General features: G+C 37.1%; 2 protein-coding genes across 2 annotated transcripts in view; one reads left to right on the top strand and one right to left on the bottom strand.

Moving 5' to 3' along the window:
- Positions 1 to 13,833, bottom strand: part of LOC140135629 (uncharacterized) — a 48,197-nt gene extending 34,364 nt beyond the window's left edge. Inside the window, exon 1 of the mRNA XM_072157199.1 lies at positions 13,753 to 13,833. The gene's annotated coding sequence lies outside the window, so the exon portion shown is untranslated. The remainder of the gene's footprint in view (positions 1 to 13,752) is intronic.
- Positions 13,834 to 14,094: 261 nt separating this feature from the next.
- The window catches only part of LOC140135627 (gamma-tubulin complex component 2-like), a 59,298-nt gene continuing 53,543 nt past the window's right edge, over positions 14,095 to 19,849 (top strand). The window contains exons 1-4 of the mRNA XM_072157198.1: positions 14,095 to 14,175; positions 16,161 to 16,232; positions 17,121 to 17,288; positions 19,247 to 19,409. Of these exons, the coding sequence (XP_072013299.1) occupies positions 16,180 to 16,232; positions 17,121 to 17,288; positions 19,247 to 19,409 (384 nt within the window). The 5' untranslated portion in view covers positions 14,095 to 14,175; positions 16,161 to 16,179. The remainder of the gene's footprint in view (positions 14,176 to 16,160; positions 16,233 to 17,120; positions 17,289 to 19,246; positions 19,410 to 19,849) is intronic.

Here is a 19,849-nt window from a genome sequence, read left to right as displayed (position 1 = left end):
GACTCAAACTTCCATCCATTTCATTGCATGTGCAGATTTAGGGGGTGCAGCTGGCCAGTCCCCCCTTTGGCAGATAAAAAAAAAAAAAAAAAAGGGGAGGAGGGAAAGAAAAGAGGAAAAGAAAAGAAAGGGAAAAAAGAAAGAAAGAAAACGGAACGTAAAAAGAAATAAATCTTCCCCTTTGCCTATTGGTCAGAGTTGCCCAAATAAAAGTGAAATAATTGTCACCGGTGACCACATGGCAAAAAAGTCTGCGGTTGCAATGCTGTTTTTACTTGTCATAAATGGAGTGTTTTCATGCATCGCGCAATATTTTACCATAAACATAAAGCCAAAATTTTCGAAATTGGTATCATGATTTCAGTGTAATGGGCAAGACAAAGTAACAAACAAAAAATACCCAAAATAGGTCCGTCTAAAGTGTGTTAAAATGCCCCAAACCCAGGAGCTTCGCCCCTGGACCCCAACAGGGACCCTTAAGCTGGCCCCTGGACCACGTACGCCGTTATGATGCTTCGCTTGCCACGCTCTATTGGGTCACATTTTCAGTAGTGCCCCCCTTTCTTGAAATCCTGGATCCGCTCCTGACCTAATTATGGTAGAATTTCACTAATTCTGTGTACTTATGGGTGTAATTTTGTTCTATTTACCACGAAAATATAATTTTCCACATGTTCCATGGTAGTAGTATTAGTATAGTGGTAAATCCCTCCTTTCAACAGGAGCACCATCGGGAAATTAAACATCATTTTTTTAAAGGTTTTTTTTCACTGAATGCATTTCCAATAAATGCCCTCCTTTTGGAAAAATGCAACGCCCCCAGGGCTTTTATTACAGACCAGGCCTTATATTCATAAGGTTATTAATTATTTTAAACTGTTGTGATTTGGTAGTTCACAGCATCTTATGAATGGTAGCGAGTTTTGGCAAAAACTGCGTTGCTTAATTCATAGCGAGCGTGTAGAAGAATTAAAATATCACAGAGATACTTGTATAAGCTTGTATAGGTGCTGCCGTTCTTGAGTTACGTTGTTAAGAGCGCTGAAACAACAACACTTTTGTAAAACGTACATGAATAACTCATTAACAACAATAAATTAAGCAAGTTTGCAAAGTATACAATTTGTAGAATGAACTTTTGCAAAGCATCATTTTCAATAATATATTGATCTAGATATTGAAAACCGATTTTTAGGTTGCTTCGACCAACAATACCTCATCTACCCTTAAGTATGCCTGGACCAGGAGCTAAACTGAGCTCCTGGACCCAAAGATGGCTCCTGGTCCTATAGTTTGTGTAAAATATTGGACACACCAGGAGCCAAAACTGGGCAACCATGGGGTAAAAAAAGCCTGGGTGCCTGCTTAATATAAGCCTTGTTACAGACAATATGGTAGTATAGTGTGTTAACTAAGATTCTCTTTGAACTAATCAAATCAGATATTTAACAATTGATCATTAATATTAATAATTAATAATAACTGATGGATTATTTTCATTAATGTTATCATTAAAATGTTATCATTCATGTTTTTTATCTTAATTATTATTACTATTATTATTAATATCTTTATTACCATACTTAAGTAGTCATTATCATTATTGCAATCATCACATTATGTTATACATGTGCGAATTACATTCTGAATTTGTAACTTATGATACATACATGTACAGTTATATGTGAAATTTGTAACTTATGATACAGTTATATCCAGCACCTCTTGACCTCCATTATAGGAACCTGATTGGTCACATGATGTGAGTGACAATCAGCTGTCATTACAGTTGACCAGTAGATGCAAAGCTGAACTCATGCAAACTGAAGTGAAAGATGGCGAGGAAGATTTTGACATTGCAGCTTGGTCCTACATGCAGTGGCTGCAGCAGCTGAAAGCAGAGAACCCATTTTTCTATTTATAGCTGGCTGCTCCATTCTCTCCCAAATGGCTAATTCCTTGATGCCCCGCTCAACCAACTTTTCTTCTTTGTCTCAGCTCAAAACCATCTCTGGTCTGAAGATGTTCTTGCTTTCCCCTGGCAAACTGCCAGTCATGTGATCACAGACCAAGCCGATTCCTGATGAAAGCTGGAGGTACTACTAGACACAACTGAAGCACTAAGTTGTAAATTTCATTCCGATCCAAGATGTACAGACTACAGTATGACTAAAATTATGTAAAATTATCAGCTGCACCGCTGAAAGCACATCTAAGAATATTCATGGCAAAATATTAAATATTCTAGCTATGCATAACAGGACAAACAGGTAACTTGTTTAGTCCACCTTGTCCCCCCCCCCCCCCCATTCAGCCCGGTGCCCCCAATCATGGTCGGTGCCATCCCATTTTCCCATGTAAATTTATAACCAACAAGAATTTCACCACTATGTATTCAATCAGATTTGAATACACATTACGACAACTTGCATTTTCAAAGCAGATTTTTAAAACTTAACATTTGTTCAGTGTCAACAAAAAGACCATACTTTAGCTGCAGCTTTGTTTGGTATAGGATATATGTCAAGTTCATGGCTGTATGTGCAATTATTAATATTTACTACAGCGAATGCAGTTTTTTAAAAAGTATCATGACCGCATCTTGCGTCGTAGTACATTAATGTTTTATATTGAACATATGGTGTGACATGTCATGCGCGCAAACAACGTACGAACATGCTGACTGCTGTAATTGGAAATCGCATCAATATGTGCTGGTGTAATTGGTCTCTGGCCATATGTCCATCCTGAGCTACTTCATTCTTTACAGGGATAACTAAATATAAAATTGAATTTTATTTTTAATTCTCAAATAAGAAAAAAGAAAATTATAGTGACCATTATGAATGAAGTTCATGACTTCGTATCGCTTATTTTTTGGGTAAATTGTGAAAAATCTAAACATTTGCCTTGGACCTCAGAATATCCTTCAGGGCATTCCTGGTTCCAAAGCAAAACATTTAGATTTTTCAAAATATCCTCAAAACAACTGAGGCGTAGTCATTAACTTCTGAACAGTGGACCTCTGTATATGATGTGGAAAGGAAACTTGACTAAGCACAACAATTCCCAACTTCTGCGCTGCATGTGTGTATCCTATGCTAACGAACAATATTTACACACATGCAACTACCATATTTGTAAATGTCATGATTAAGTGCATCCCAGAAGTGCATCGTAATTTGTCGTAGGGTTTTTAAAAATGCAAGATGTTACAATTGTATTGTATTTTTCAAAAAACAATTTTATAAAAATTATACAGATGGAACCAAACAATGACTTCTTAGTTGTTTTTCACGTATTGTGAAAAATCTTAACATTTTGCTTGGTCCTTGGCTGCTCCCTCAGTATAATCCTCAATTCCAAATGCAAAATGCTTCAGATTTTTCACAATACCCTTAAAAATATGCAGTCATTCACCAGCATTGTCCGAAATATGCAACAGAAACAGAGTTAAGTATTATTGCTCTCTTTCAAATTGCATAGTGTCAGTGTGGAGTCGGTGATGAGACTCGAAATTGATACTAGCACCTGTGCAAAAATAAAGGTTACTCCAAATTAATTTGGAATGAATCTTTACAGCAGGTGCCATAAATTATGCCTGTTATATGATGTATTAAATTATAGACTGACATCAAGCATCCAAATTGCCATAAAAGCCATGCCATGTAGGGATTGAACCCACTTCATGTAGTCAGCAGCCAGAATCATCTGTAACTCACTCATATCACTTCCCTGCTCATAAAGCAACATTCTAAATAGTGGTAATTTGCAAGTTTAATATCCGGCAAAGCTAACATGACCTCTTCGAGTTTATGTTGATGGTTATCTGGTGAACAACTGAGTCTCAACACAAATTTTCAGTAAGGCTATAATTATTGGATTACTTAGGAGCCCTCAGTCTGGGAATCGATGAAAATGAAGGGTATAGTCAGGGGACATGTGTCATGTCAGCGGTGGGAATCGAGGTCACCCATATAATCCTCTGCACACTGCTTGAGCTGTGTATTGAATACCATGTGTGCTTATTACAAATGTGTTGTGTTGTTGTTGTTTTGTACAAGTGTCTTATGTAAAGAAGAATGTTCCTATTTTTATGAACAAATTTAATTGTGGATTAATCAGAACTGCTTTAAAAATGTACAGGTTTATATGTTTGACTTATAAAGAAGTGGTAACAACAAAGATATCATGATGAATTGATGATGCATGTAACTTTCAATTCAAATATTTGAATGCTTAGCCTAAAATAATTTAACCCTAACAAGGAACATGCTTTTTTGCTATCGGAAGGCAGAGAAGGAACGAAAAAGGAGAGAAGATGAAGAAAGATTTCACTTGGCACCCCCGGGAATTGACCCTGGGACCCCTCAGGTGCCACACACACGATCACCGACCTCATGCCACAAAGGAGTCGCTTGCCCGGCCAGCGACTTGGCGTCCATAAATGACTTGGGGTGATTGCGCTATGGCATCACATGGAATGTATGCATCCGCAATGGTTTTCCTTGTAAGATTTATACGTGTTAGGGTTAATGTACATGTATGATGTATGTAATTGTGTGGGGTACCACATGTAAGTTGGTATTTGAAGAATTCATGGTACCACTTTTTGATGCTGCATGTGTCTATGAATCAGTATTTTTAGTAGGAGTTGCAAATTATGTATTATTGAACATCAAAGCACTTAGAAGTTACATTGTATGTTTAGATGTGATCTACCAAATGTCATTTTACTTTTTTAAGTGAAAATATTATGTGATCATCATGGTGAAACAAATTGATGCTAAAATGTTAGTTCCGTATTATGTTCCTTATGTAAAACAATGTATTTTGCTTTGAAACTATTAAATTGTTATAAATAGCCAAACTGTAGCAAAACATACCTTCCCTTATTGACAGATGAGTGGCCCTGTTTCTCTTGTTAGCATGGGATATGTCCACTTTCACTTGGCACCCATCTTTCAATTTGAGATGGCATATTTTTACCATTATACCATCATTTAAAAAACAAAAAGTAGTTATATTTAATCCATTGTATTAGATTGGATGTTGCCAACCATGAACTAATAAAACTATCACACAAAATATATTGATCGTATTTGCTCCACATGCAAGGCGAAAAACACCTATACAGCCTTTAAATGTACAAAGATGCTGATAACTTTAAATTAAATCTTATAAAGGCTTAAAAAACAGGAATTTGTCTCAAAGCTGAAATTGCAAATTTGTTTTATTAATCTCTTTTTAACAAGTTTTTACTGTAAAATCATGAGATTCTGAGATATATTTTGAAGACAATTTACTTGATTTGATTATAAGTATGAAGCAATTGATATTTGTAAATCATGAACCAAAATTTTATGTTGTATACTTTTGAACACTCGCAAATGACATCTTAATTCAAAATTAAGTTTTTAAAAAATGCATGTTCGCTTTTGAAACTGATAAGTGCTTTCAGATGCAGGGACTGCCTTTTGAGGGAGTGCAATCGTTCTCTACTGCTCTCCCTAAATCTGATATAGGAGAGTGTTTTTTAGCTCTCCTTGCATTCTATTGTAAATGCTCTAAACAGCTTTTCTGGAGCCTTCAAGGAGAGCTATTGCTCTCCTGCAAATCCCAAAAGACAGTCCCTGCATACGAGATTTTTTGTTTAGCCTAAATAATATATGATGTACATGTACATGTAGATCTCCCTGCCAATGCATTATCAACCAGTACAAAGTTGTGCATCCACTGCTGTCATCCGGATTAATGCCGAAGCTGTGACAGTCGTAAGTGAAACACAGAAACAGCACACTATCCCATCAAAGGAAACAGCACACTTTTGCTAATTAGTGTAATTAAAGTCATCAGTGGAAGTCGTTATACATGTATTTCGATACTTGGGCTGTAGTGATGTCACATTGCACGGGCCCTTTGGTCGAGTGATAAGCAATATTGGCAACATGGAAATACTTGTGCAACCATAACCGTTTCAAAATAGCACGCCAAAGTCATGCAGGTAACTCCGAGGTCGTGCATTGAATTGGTTTGAATGAGGAATACTACAGGAACCAGCTCCTTTGATTAGAAGTCACACATGAGTGAAGTGGATAACCTCCATAGGAAAACAAGCATTGCCCACTTGCCTGTATCAATACTTGGGTTGTAGTGACGTCAAGAAATGATCGAAAATGGCTGCCCCTGATTTGTTTTTAATTATTAATTAGTATTTATACCACTATTATTATCATTTTAAATTATAATTAGCCAAGAATATACCTATGTTACTTTTGGCAAAATTGTTTTGATGTTAGAGGAAAAGATGTTGTTTGAGGTGTTTGCCTGATAACAATTTTACATACTTATGATTATGCTATACTGTCAGTTTATTAATTTATTATTATTTAATGCTGTCTTTAGCATAATAAACATGTGTGTGTGTGTGGGGGGGGGGGGTGTATTCGAGACAGCATGTCGTCCTCACATGGCATAAATTTGAATACATACTGTGCACAAGAAGTATCCATACACTGAAAACAAAAGCCTAAATTACAAAATAAAGTAACCAATAGATGGACAATTTTGTTCTTCATATTTTGACACCTCATTGGGTACTATGCAACTTTATTTCCCCACTTACACTAAGTTGACTGAAAAAAGGGAGCATTTCAAAAATGACAGATTTACATAATTTTCTCTTGAAACTCGCTTATTATGAGCATAGTGAGGGAGTATGAGTGTCGATCTGTCACACGGTTATGAGCCTGTTACAAAAGCGTGTGGGAATCACCCTGTTAGAAATAGCTCAATTGTGTCCTCTTTTGAAATGACCTTTTTCCATTCAAGTTGGTTTAACTTGAGGGAATAAAGTCGCATCGTGCCAATTGAGGTGTCAAACTAGGCAGATCAAAATTATCCATCTCTTGATTACTTTAGGTTTAGTGTCCCAGATATTGCTTGTTTTAAGTGTACCGGTATGAATACTTTTTGAGAACATATATCACTGTCCGGCATGCTTTCTAAAGCGTGGGGTTTTTCCGAAAATCGGTAAAAAGGTAGGGCTTAAAATTTGGTGGTAAAAAGGGTGGGTTTCCATTGTTTGTCCGGCACGCTTTCTACAGCGTGGGGGTTTGGAGTGGGGGTTTGGAGTTCTGAAAATTGGTAAAAAGGGTGGTGGTTAGACTTTTTCTGTATAAAGGGTGGGTTTCTGAAGAGCGTGGGAGCAATAGCGTGTGGGTAAAGCTACCAATTGAAAAAAAAATTATAATAAAGTAATTCGATGATCTCTGCAAAAACATTCATTTTATTTGTAAATTTTGAATGAAAATTGCGGAAATTAATTTGCTGATGTTTTCAACTCGTAAACGTCACCCATAGTAGAATCGACGAGCCATGAATTTTATGAATGACCATGATTTAATAGTCGGTCTCTACACACACTGCTGCTTTGGCCCACTCGTTCCACACTAGAAGTGGAGCGAGCAGAACCACAGCGGCTGTGTAGAGACTGATGTATCGTAATCAATTCAGGATGTCAGCCATGTGCATAAGTTCACATGTGTTGTTGTCGTCCGAACAAAACAAAAATGATGATGAAAATGGCTTAGAAAAAAATGACGCACAGTTCGTTCAGGGACCTTTTGGGATGAGTAATTGTTTCAGATGAAGAAGAAAATCATGGGGGTTTGTTAGATGAGGATAGATTCTGCATCAATTCGGACTCTGAAATGGACAATGGCGGGTGCAGATTGACCTTTTCGGTAAATCCCATAACCCATTGCGAGTACACCTGAGAACTCGTCATTTTACGTCACGCCGACTTGCAATGCGCAGTAACGATGTTCGATAAACGAAAGCATCGGCGCAGAGCGGCGTGACACAAAATGACGAGTTCTTAGGTGTACTCGCAAAGGGTTATGGGATTTACCGAAAAGGTCAATTGTGAGAACCCGGAAGTGACTGTAAATGCGGTAGTGACAAAGCTTCCGAATTTGACAACTACAATGTTGAAAGCTTTGGTCACAAAAGGGCGGGGTTCAATTTCTGGTAATAAGGGTGTATGGCTAAAAAGTGGAAAAATAAAAAGGGTGGGGTTTGACCCCCTGACAAACAGTGGTTTCTAAAAAGTGTGGGAGTGATATAAATTGTGTGGGTAAAGCTACCAATTGAAAAATTAATAAATAAAGTAATTTGATGATCGACCATTCCTATTTTCTTCGTAAATTTCGAATGAAAATTTCATAAATTAATTTGCTGATGTTTTCAACTTGTACGACGTCACCCATAGTAGAATCGACGATCAATGAATTTTATGAATGGCCATGATTATTCAGTCTCTACACTGCCGCTTTGGCCAGCTCGAGCTCTACACTAGCGAGCGGAACCACAGTGACTGTTTAGAAACTGGTGATATTACACAAGTAAATGACATTCCTGTTCACATATTGAATGTATCGCAATCAATTCAAGATGTCAGCCCACTGCATAGTTTTCGTAAGATCATGATGATTGCAGTGTTTATGTATTCTGTGCCAATAATGTCACAAATGTTTCAAAATCAAATGAAGAGGGAAAAAAAGAGAAAAAAGAGGTTACTACATGTACAATGTTGTAAGCTTTGGGCACAAAAAGGTGGGGTTCAATTCCTGATAAAAAGGGTTTGAACCCCTGACAAACAGTGGATAATATAATCTAAATATTACTATTTCAAGATTTATTGTGTATTGTTCATGCGATGTGAGTACCAAACTACGGTAATAATATGTTGCAAGATGCCTCGCCCATTTTATCACAATTGTTCACTCAACCATTCACTGCAATGGCAACTGCCATGACACAGTGCACTCTGACATCAAACTGGTGATGGATGTGCAGCGATATCAGCAGTTGCTTGTTGCCAGTGTTGCACGCCAAACAGTGCCCAAACGACTCGCCCATGTGTGTACGTTAGAAAGTCAAATTAATTAATTTCAATCTTTAACCTCGAAAGAAGATTAAAGAATCAATCCCACCTCTACCATGTAGCCAACCCAGTTATCATGAGTTATGGGTTCATTTTTCCCAGATTATCGTAATTATTATTTAATATATTGATCATCTAAGGATGTTAAGTAATGGCCATCGCGCCGTGCAAGTGCTGCGTAGGGGGTTGTCTGAGGGGGGATGTGCCTCTCTCATAATTTGAAGAATTTTGAAAAATTAAGTCCCAATAGAAGGTATTTGGTGCATCATTTTTACATTATTATCAGGAATATATGGGTTCAATGTAGACATCGTCAAAGTTGGAACTAATATATCGATTTATTGGCCATTCAATATCAATATAAATCGCTTAATTGATTTTTCAAACGTCAATGAATAGCTACATGTATGTATTTAATGCCAAAAATATCACTTTTCTTTAACATGCAGTTTTACTCCCAAGCATTTAACATGGCGAAACACTGAAGTTGATATGTCGACAGCTCAGTGCCAGAAGTGGGTAACTGCAATTTAGCTGCCCTGTGAACATTTAGCAATTTACATACAGTATATTGTTCTCATCTTAGTCATCTACACATGGCAGCTATTGCACTTACCCACTTCTGGCACTGAGTAGTTGATGTGTGTACAATTGTACACTCTACCTTGATGAAAAGTTGTAAACAATTTCACTTGGCATTTCCTCAAATTAAAATCTATTATTTTGGGTAAACAGAAAAGAAAATTTGTTGTAGTACTTTTATCCTTATATTGGCTTGGGGAATGATGTGCAATGCATCTGGTCTACCCTCCCTCATCCATAATAACATAGTCGCTGTCGTGCATCCATTGTCTCATATAACATGTGGTGAATCATTATTTTATTTGCCTCGTTGTTTTACGCCAAACACTTCAATTCATATAAAAAATAATATCATAACTTAGTATACCAAATTTTAATCAAATTAAATCCTACATTTTTCAAGGAATTAATTACCTAGGGCTTAAAATCTATCAGTCCCATTGTTGCTATGCGCCTCCGATTGGTTCAAATAGCGATTGTGAGTATCGAGTCGATGCACACGCCCTGAACCGTGTTATATCATGTCATATCACACAAGTAAGAACCAATAAGATTGCAGGAACATTCTCAAGTGTTTAAGAATTTGCAATTGACTTATCATGAGAGGAGGTTGCTACAGTTGATGATGTACATGTAAAGCTTCACCACAAAAGATATGGTGTCATTTGCTTTTTGCTCCATGGTTATCCCCAGTAGGCCTACACATGTATTGCATAAATTGATCATCCTGAAGGGGGATGTCAGATGGATGGACTAGATATTTTTAACCAATGACAAGATCTATCAAGTTAGTCCTACAAAGACAGTCACTGACAAAATAGTTACAGAACAATGAGAACATTCAAAGAAATTTGTGACACTTGGAAGTTGGAAGGAACAGTTCAGACCAATCCAAGATGAATGACAAATTCCTAACGACTCATCAAAACACAAGTTGAGTTGTCTTCGAAGGAGAAGTAAAAAAAAAATCAGAAATTCTTAATGTTTTCTCAAATTGATTTTCATTTTTCAGACATCACTTTTTTTGTAAAAATGTTTCTTTAGTTTAAAATGGAGGTTTTGGACAACTGAACACAGATGTGATGGGTCACAAACTCACAATTGGTGTATAGTTTTAAACTTCAATGTTTGTTGTTCAGCAAATCCCGTTGTGTCTCTCTTTAATTCCTATTCCTTTTGAGGCTACCATTCTGTGTTAAACCAAAGAGGTGAATGTTCTGGGGCTTTCCCAATATAGATACAGGCAAAAATGTTTTAATTATTCCAAGATGTGAATGGTCGAAAAAGATTTTGATGAAACTTTGCATACCGGTACCTATTTTTTTTACAATGTAAACCAATACTAATTAATATCATAAGAAATCACCTAAGGGATGTTAATGAAAACTTGACCTGCGGACTGCGGTTCCATCTGGTTTCTACTGTTAGAAAACAGAAACCGGATGGTCGAGTTTTGATTTCATCCCCAACTATTGTTTTCATTAAAAATTTTCAATAATGTTTTTGTTAAAAATTTTCAAAGTAATTTGAAGCCTGTAACTGTTTGAAACTCTTACAGGTCTTCCAGAAAAATTGTGGCCATTGTGGAAAGCACCCATCATGTACGTAGCGTACACAGCGGAAGATGCAGTCTAGTAGTCTACCATACTCGATTTATGTTAATCCAGTAGCGTGATTGGTTAGTTCTGTAATGGTTGCAGTGCTGCGCTGTGTCATTCTGTGTGTGTACAATGTAAGTGTTCTTGCCTGCGAAGCTGCACACATACACCGAGTGTTCCACGATTGAGACTTGGTAAAGGTACCAAAATTATGTTAAAAATGATGTAAACCTTGATTTGGTTCATTCAATCAATTATTATCAAAGTACTGAAATATAATTTGAATAGCAATCATCTGGCAAAGCAAACAGGGCAGCTATTTGACACTGCACTAACTTACTTCGATGGTTCTTATATGACACAAGAACTAATAAAATTGAACATGTGCAGATTGCAGAAACATTAAAGAGAATACATTACAAAATATTTAATATACCTTCATTTGTCCATCTGTCGTACATGCACTCGGTTGAAGAACACTGACAAACTGAAGTTCGGGTCATGATGGTCAAAGTGAAAAGACTAGAAACTATGTAAACTGGTGTAAAAAAAATGTGAAAATATTTTTAAAGTACCGGTATGTACAATGAAGCCATGTATGATTTTTTTCAAACCAACCTCACTATTATTTAATCAGGATGAAATCAAATTATTCCAAATTGATGTTGTTGTAGTCAAGGTTTTAAGTATTTGAAGGAGGGTAGAGCTTCAATAAATGAGGGAAATTATGGGTAAAAAGCACTTGAGGTTAAAGTAATACAAGTTTTTAAAAACAAGTGAAAATGGAAACGGATATTAATTTAGAAAGTTTTTGTCTTCATAATTTAAGCAGCATAACTTTCAACGCGCCACTTTACAATATGAGCAGAAAGTAGCAAAGAATTTGAGACACAGTTGTATGAGGAAAATTTCAATAAGCTTTTTAAGAAATTCACTACCGGTAATGCAGAATTGCATCACACAAAAAAATATTTTTAGAGTCAAATATACTTGAAAAAATAATGATGCATAAGTAGCGTAAACGTAAATAGAAAGCAAATTTATACTTCTACGCTACTCAAATTTGGTGCACTCAATCACTGAAAATACTGAATCACTGGGTCAACCGCCGTCTTCAGCAGATGTTATTGCTCTGAAAATTTGTTGTTGCTAGTGAAAAGTGATGTTGCCAATCATCTACATGTATACATTGTAGACTGTGATGTGATGTCATCGAAGGTGTCTGAACAACATCACTAGCAACAACAAATCTTCAGAGCAATAACATCTGCTGAAGACGCCGGTTGACCCGGTGAATCAGTATTTTCAGTGATTGAGCGTACAAAATTCGAGTACGGTAGCGTAGAAGTAAAATTTTGCTTTCTATGCTTGAAAATGTATGATAAATGCTAGCATAAATTGCCATATAACAAGAATGAAGCTAAAATGAAGCGAGAATGATGCCTTTCACTCAGTTTCACGTCAAAATTGGTGATAAAACCACAAATTTCTGAACAAAATCAAGCTTGCTTTCACAGAACAAAGTATGTTTAGTACAGTTAAAAACTTATGTAATCTTCAATGCAAAAAGTTTAATTTGATCAATTAAAGTTGTATTGTAAGTTAATTTTGTAGTGTAAGAAATTCTCTGTCGCTCCTTGAGCGCCATTAATTTGGTGGAGATGTGCGCAATATAAAGTACGGTAATAACCATATTTCTAATCACCATTTTTTTAATCCCTACAAAATTCAAGATAATATACTCCAATCCAACAAAACTTACTCCACAGTCCACACACACTTTACTGAATTTCTATCCCATAACTTCGATTTTTCCAAACATTGTCATTGATGACATCATTTCATAATGAGCGGCGCCATTTACGACCTGCCTTATTTGGATACGACCTGCCTCACTTGGCATTATTTATGACAGCATAATATTTATATTCGTGAAATTTTGTACATTGTTATTGCTTTACAATGTCTATTGTGTACTCCCCCGGCCATGGTAAACAAAATGATTTCATGATTTATAAATTACAAGCATCGGATGATCGGACATCAATTCTTACGACAGTGGTGAGTGCAACTGTGCGCGCCATCGGTCAACAAAACATCAGAACTCAGCTGCACTGTCAACATCATCATTAGCCCAGCAGTAGCTGAGAAAATGAACTTAATTGGGATACGTTACCTTGCTTGCGAGCTTGCGCTTGCACTTTTTGCAGAAATAAATCTTCACGGCTTTGTGAAATTAAGTTCTAAAAACTTCAGTCTTCACTTCTCAAGAAATTATTGGAACTTGGAGCAAATAGGACAGTCATGATATTCAAGGTCTTCCAAAGACTGCTAGCTGGATGCAAGTGTAGATTGTGTACCAAATGACTGAGAGTCATGAGCTGCTGTGCTGTGTATGCTGCTGCATTAAATGCTTGTCTGACATGCAGTGTAAGCAAACTGCAACAGCTGCCAGCGTGAACATGGTGAACAAATGCAAATTTTTGAACCCAAATTCACGCATTTCAAATATCAAACCAGAACCAAATTGTCGTTCAGCAAGATCTAGAATATCTTTGCATTCATATTTCTATACTTACGAATACGAATACTTTCATATGAGGGATTTTCACCACTTTTTCTTACCTTCCCTTTCACTTTACTACACAATAAATTTCGGCATGGCTGCGAATAAATTATTCTTTTATGGATTTTCAGCCTCATAACCATGCTCGTTTTCAAGGCTCTAGTCTGTACGTCGTTTATGAACTGCGTCCTGTAACAGGAGGTTATGTGTCCACCATGGTCATAAAATGAATTTCACGTTATAGATGTAATTTGATGGAATATATAAATTATTGTATTATTACAATCAAATTTACAAGCATGCTTTAAAATTATTAATTATAATATTTTCATGTTAAGTAAAAGTTGAAAAATTAGTTAACATAATTATTTAATTTCTAGGATTACGAACGAGGTCGTCTCGACGAAAAAAATATGGCGGACTAAACAAACCGGAGATGCGATTTGCAGGCAAAAAGTTTTTTGTCATTTTCAGTTTGTCAGGTATGTAATCATCAGTGATAGCATGGTAAAAGTAAGATACTCTATATTATTGTTGTTATCTCTAGTTTCCATTAAATCAACCACAGCTAAAACCTGTTGTAACTGTAAGATTATGTCATGACTGAGGTAAGTAAGCTTACTAAAAAAAATTTACATCATGACCAGTGTTCGAATTAAGGAAAAATAAATGGTTGTCCCACGGACAACCAGATTACAATTTCTGGTTGTCCGTCTCAAGTTTTTGGTTGTCTGTAGGCCTACAACGGTGACAAAGGCTACAGATTTATGGTTGTTCGGTGGACAACCGAATCAGTATTCTTGGTTGTCCGGCGACTTTTTTAGTTGTCCCGGGCGAACGGACAACCAAAATTTCGAACGCTGATCATGACATTCATGTTTATATCCGGGGGGGGGGGGTTACGTATCTGTATCTGTCTTGTCATGTACAATCACCATCTCTGGTTGTCGCATACTTTGGGGGGGGGGTCATGTGCAAAGTCGCGGTTAAATATTGAAGTGGGCCTTTGAAGTCAGCGTCTTGATGTTGATGGTTTCTAGATTGGTCTTGAACTTGAAGTTGAAGGTCAAGTGCGTTGCGTAGGTTCTGGTCAAGTTGGTTCCATTCGCGAATAGTCTTTGGATATAGCGAGTGCCTGTAACAGTCTTTATTTGTGGTACTCACATCTAGAATTTCCCTCACATATTTAAAGGCAAACGGGGATGTGCCGCTCTAATGGGTAGCTTTTTTAAACATGGGGTACATTGTATGGTTTTGAGCTGGAAAATCCTTAAACATGCCCCACTATTTTGATCCTGGGCCTGGCGGGATCACGGGACAATGCGGGATGAAAACATGTGAAAGAAAAATAAAAGCTTCGATCTCCAATATTTACGATCTGTCCAGAAATTATGTAACATAAAATGCAATAACATAAATCTTGAAGTGAAGTCGCCGTGGCATTTGTAACATAATTTAAAAATAAAAATAAAATACACACCGCCAGCGTAATTACACAGATTGCGATATTGTCTAGAATCACTGATGAGTTATTGCAGTACTGAATGACGACACGTATGTGAGTTCTAGGGATCGATAAGAAATGCTTCAAGGGTGGTGTGTAGAGATATGCCATCAGTGAAATACGAGGCCGTAGAAGAAAAAAGTGACAAACATTTGCCCTTAAATTATGTTTTATAGTCAAAATACTCCAGTAATTAAATAAATATCATGATATTTGGCCTAAACTTTGAACTCATTTGCAATGAAATGTCATTTTTTATTGAGTAAAGCATGGATTTTCACTGTCATCCATGTGACTTGCAATGCTGTAGAATTCTGCACTTTGCTGAAGTTGTACGGCATTTTATAGAATTCAGCGAACTTTTATGGCATAAAAAGCAACACCTTTATAGTAAGTACACTCGGGAGTTCACTGCGTGGGACTTTCTTAAAGCGAGATAGTTGGTTAATAGCGAGAATCGCGGCGTGAAAGCGACGGTCACGTTTTTTGCCGGGCCTTAACTAACACATAACAATAACAATGATAAGGGCTGTGCAATAATTATGAGCCCCCGGTAAAATGTCCAAACGGCTCACCAAAATCGCTGTTCTCCTGGTATTTTACCAGAGTGAGGGAATGAGTGTCCTCTGCCTCCTTAGCTCAGTTGCTAAACAATGAACATGCCAGCTTTAGGGTGGAGGAAACCATCAGGTTCAATGGCCTGTATGTTCAAAAGATACAGTTGGCTTACTAATAACTGCCCGGAAGGTTTTCTGTCCATTTTAAGCTTAAATAACAAAGTAAATTGAAAGAAACCATACTGCCTATAATTTTTGTCATTTCACATGGAGTTCTATGGCAGACATAAAGTCATAATTTATGACTTGGCATAATGTCAGTGTACTACTGGTACTGTACTTTCTATTCTCTTATAAATTGCTACTTTTCTTTTTCTTTTCCTTTTTTCCCCCCTTGTCTGGATAGATCAGATATCTAGTGCAAAATGAGCGAGTTCCGAATTCACCACCAGGTCAGTGAGCTGATGAATGTCCTAGGGTAAGTATAGCTATTTAATGACAATTGACATAAAATTACTGAACATGTTCAATTGTTCATCAGGACTGTTATGAAACATAAAATCGGAATTTTTCTTACTTCTAGTCCAATAAACAGTACTCACTGTGGACGTTTCGATGTCTACCAGACATCTTTTTCTACACTATTGATGTTGTGACAAACTTCTGTGTACCACTGATGCTGATGGTTGCTTAGCAACGTGGTTGCCAGTTCTCTTTCCAAGAAGATCGTCAAACACGTCAGTCACGTAGTTGCAAGGGATCTTGCAACTACCAACTTATGACAATATGATCTCATGCTCATTTTGTGGAAGGTTACCTTTCCACATTATAAGTTGCAAATTACCTAGTTGATCAATTACTGTTTTTGTAGAAAGATTCAATATAAAAATGTTTTGTAGATTCCCTAGATTTCGAAGTAAGTGTACTGCTAATTGTCTAGCGCATAATATTCTGCACACTGCCCTATGCTCACGTATGTGGGGCTTATCATCCAAATGATTGTTTGTTTGGCTGTCTGGTTCTTTGTTTGGTTGTTTGTTTGGCTGTCTGGTTCTTTGTTTGGCTGTCCGGGCGGAAGCAAATTCATTAATCCACTCTGCAGCTTAAATGCAATAACCGATTAACTTCAAACTTGATGTGCTGTTAAGTTGGCCTGATGTGCTGTTAAGTTTTGAGTCATGTTATTTGTATTATTTTACAAACTTCTGTTATTTATTATTTTATTTACACACCTTTGTGTGGGGGGCACCTTAATTACGAACCGCATAATTCTAGTTGATTCCTGTGACCAAAAATTGAAACCCAGATCTTATTCATTTCACAAAAATGTGAACATAGAATTTTTTGATTCCCTCTGGCTATTTAGAATACAAAGTGGTGAAGGACCTGAAGTATATGCTGACCTGTTGTTGAAGAACAGAACACCGTTTGTCTCTACCCAAGTTTCAGCTCATAGTGCCAAGCGTAAGATCGCTGAGTTTTCTAAGACGCCAAAGGAATTCCTGCAGAAATATGATGAATTGCATACAAAGAAGTAAGTTGCCATCAAATCATAAATGTAATCCTTGTTACATGAGTCATTTGTTGCTAATTGACGCATGAGTCATTTGACACCAAAGGAATTCCTGCAGAAATACGATGAATTGCATACAAAGAAGTAAGTTGCCATCTAATTATAAATGTAATCAGGGTTTTAGCTAGCCAAATTTTAGTGCTAGCTAAAATTAAGAGAAAATTGAATCAGAATGCCAATTATTTAACAGTAATGGCAACAGCTGTTTTGAGGACAATTTGGCATTTTAGTGCTGGTCGGCAAGACCCATAATTCCCTTGAGTGCCGGTCGGTCAGGTCAGGTTACTGCCGACCACCGTGGCTTAGCTACAACCCTGAATGTAATCTAAGCTATATGAGTCATTTGTTGCTAATATTGATTTTGAGATACCAGTAGTTCCGTAATAAACTTTATTTGTATTTTATTGTTTTGAGCAACACTAAAATGACCATGTCTTTAAAACCGTAAAGTCCAATAGACCTTAATAGCTGGGGGGTCTACCTGGTAGAAGGTGTGCTGGGATTTTGGGGTATCTTTTCAGTGATTTTGGTATATCGATAGGTGGGTTTTCATTGGAGAGCAATGTGGCCCAATTGGGTACATTTGGGAAATTTGCAGGCCGCGACAAATTTTATTTTTTAGCTTGCCCGATCGGGCAGGCAATATCCAAAAATTGGTTGCCCGAAATTAACCCATATTCCCGGCAACAATTGTCGACAAAGTCACATACCGTACTCATCATGCAGTGCAGTGCATAGTACCGTAAGTGTGCCGAATTTGGCAGTTTCATTCTTACGGAAATCCAATACTTTTCTCAGTTAAGTTGATAAATAAATGAGTATTCATGAAATGCATAAAAAATGAACATTTCATTCAATTATTTCACTGTTTGTTTCTTACATGTGGAAAATAATGTGTATTTTATGTGAAATTTTGTCAGTAAAGTCACAGCGATTTACGTATTTCGCCAACCACTAGTACATCTCAATCTCAATCATATGCAAATACATGGCCAGCTGACGTCATTGACGTCATGATATTTGCACGATACAGGTTCTATAATTGGCCAAACTTCCAATACGTCACGTAACGGTATGATGTCCATTAGCATATATACATGTATATGTCTGCAAGTCTGGTGTGGGATACGAGTGCCTAGCGAAATTTGAGTTCCATTTCAAGAAGTTTTCTACATTGTTTCGACGTTTTTTACTTCTGTGAACACGCCAAGTTGGACAGAAATACTCCATTTTAAATCATCAAGCTTTAATTGGTTTAAATTTAGACTTGCCCGATCGGGCACAGCTCTTCAGAGTTTTAATTGCCCGACAAAAAATGTGATTGCCCCGGGCTATCGGACAGGCGATTTGTCGCAGCCTGGAAATTTGAGTGCTTTTTGTAACAAATTGGTATACTGATGGTTGCAAAAACAAAGAAAGTTTTTTAAGACCCCCCCCCAGCTTTTCAGCAGCTGATCGGAACTCTTTGGAAATTAGTTCAGAAAGATGTCGCATGCCAAAACACATTCAGCCAATCACTTTCTGGCGATTTGAATGCATATTTGACCATGCAGTGGACACAGCATTCAATACCCTGCATCAATCAAGTACATTGTAATACAAAGTGTTTGTGATTGGTGTGAACAATCATACCAATGCCACCTGTTCGTTTGATCACGCTGCCACGTTCATGGAACACGCTGTCACGTTCATGGAACACGCTGTCACGTTCATGGAACACGCTGTCACGTTCATGGAACACGCTGTCACGTTCATGGAACACGCTGTCACGTTTATGGAACATGCTGTCACAGTCATTGAACATGCTGTCACAGTCATGTAACACGCTGTCACCAGTGTACGATTGGTTGTGATATGTTTGTTTACATGATCACATAATTATGAGCTAACCATACCACTATAACTACTTTTGTTTTCAGTGTCCGTGATCTTGACGTCCTTGTGTATCTGCTCTCCAAGCTATCAGAAGACAAAGATACCGTCAGTACCCTGGAAGAGAATGCTAAGATGCTACAGATGCCTATGGATAAGATCTCTATACCTGCTTCAGGAACCAAGATGACAGAGAAGGAAGTCTCTGATGTGAGTTACAAATGGTTTACTTAACTCCCAATTCCAGAAAAAAGGAATTTGGGGGAGGGATTGAAAAACATTATCCTGTTTTGCCAAATGAAATAAAGCTGAATCCTTATCATTTAGTAAGTACTAACTGGCAATAAAATTACTTCCATTTGATCCTGTATTTCTTATTATATATCAAAAAAGAAAACATGATATATGGCTCCATAAAACCTAAAACAACTCCTGGTTCATGTCAACCAGCCTGAGCCAGGACATTTTCGGGCAGAAAAGTGGCTCCTGACCATAACTATCACCTGTGATTTCAACACCTTAAAATTATCAAACTGTGTCCATTTGGAATTTAACTTCCCTTTGAATGATAAATTAAGTAAGCTTAATTTGATCAGTTTTGATTCTAATTAAGCAAAAATATAAAGTGTGAGCCACTCTTGGTAACAAAT

Source organism: Amphiura filiformis, chromosome 16 (assembly GCF_039555335.1).
Source record: "Amphiura filiformis chromosome 16, Afil_fr2py, whole genome shotgun sequence".
NCBI lineage: Eukaryota > Metazoa > Echinodermata > Ophiuroidea > Amphilepidida > Amphiuridae > Amphiura > Amphiura filiformis.
Note: the sequence above shows the minus strand (reverse complement) of the source record. Positions and strands in the feature narration are given on the sequence as shown.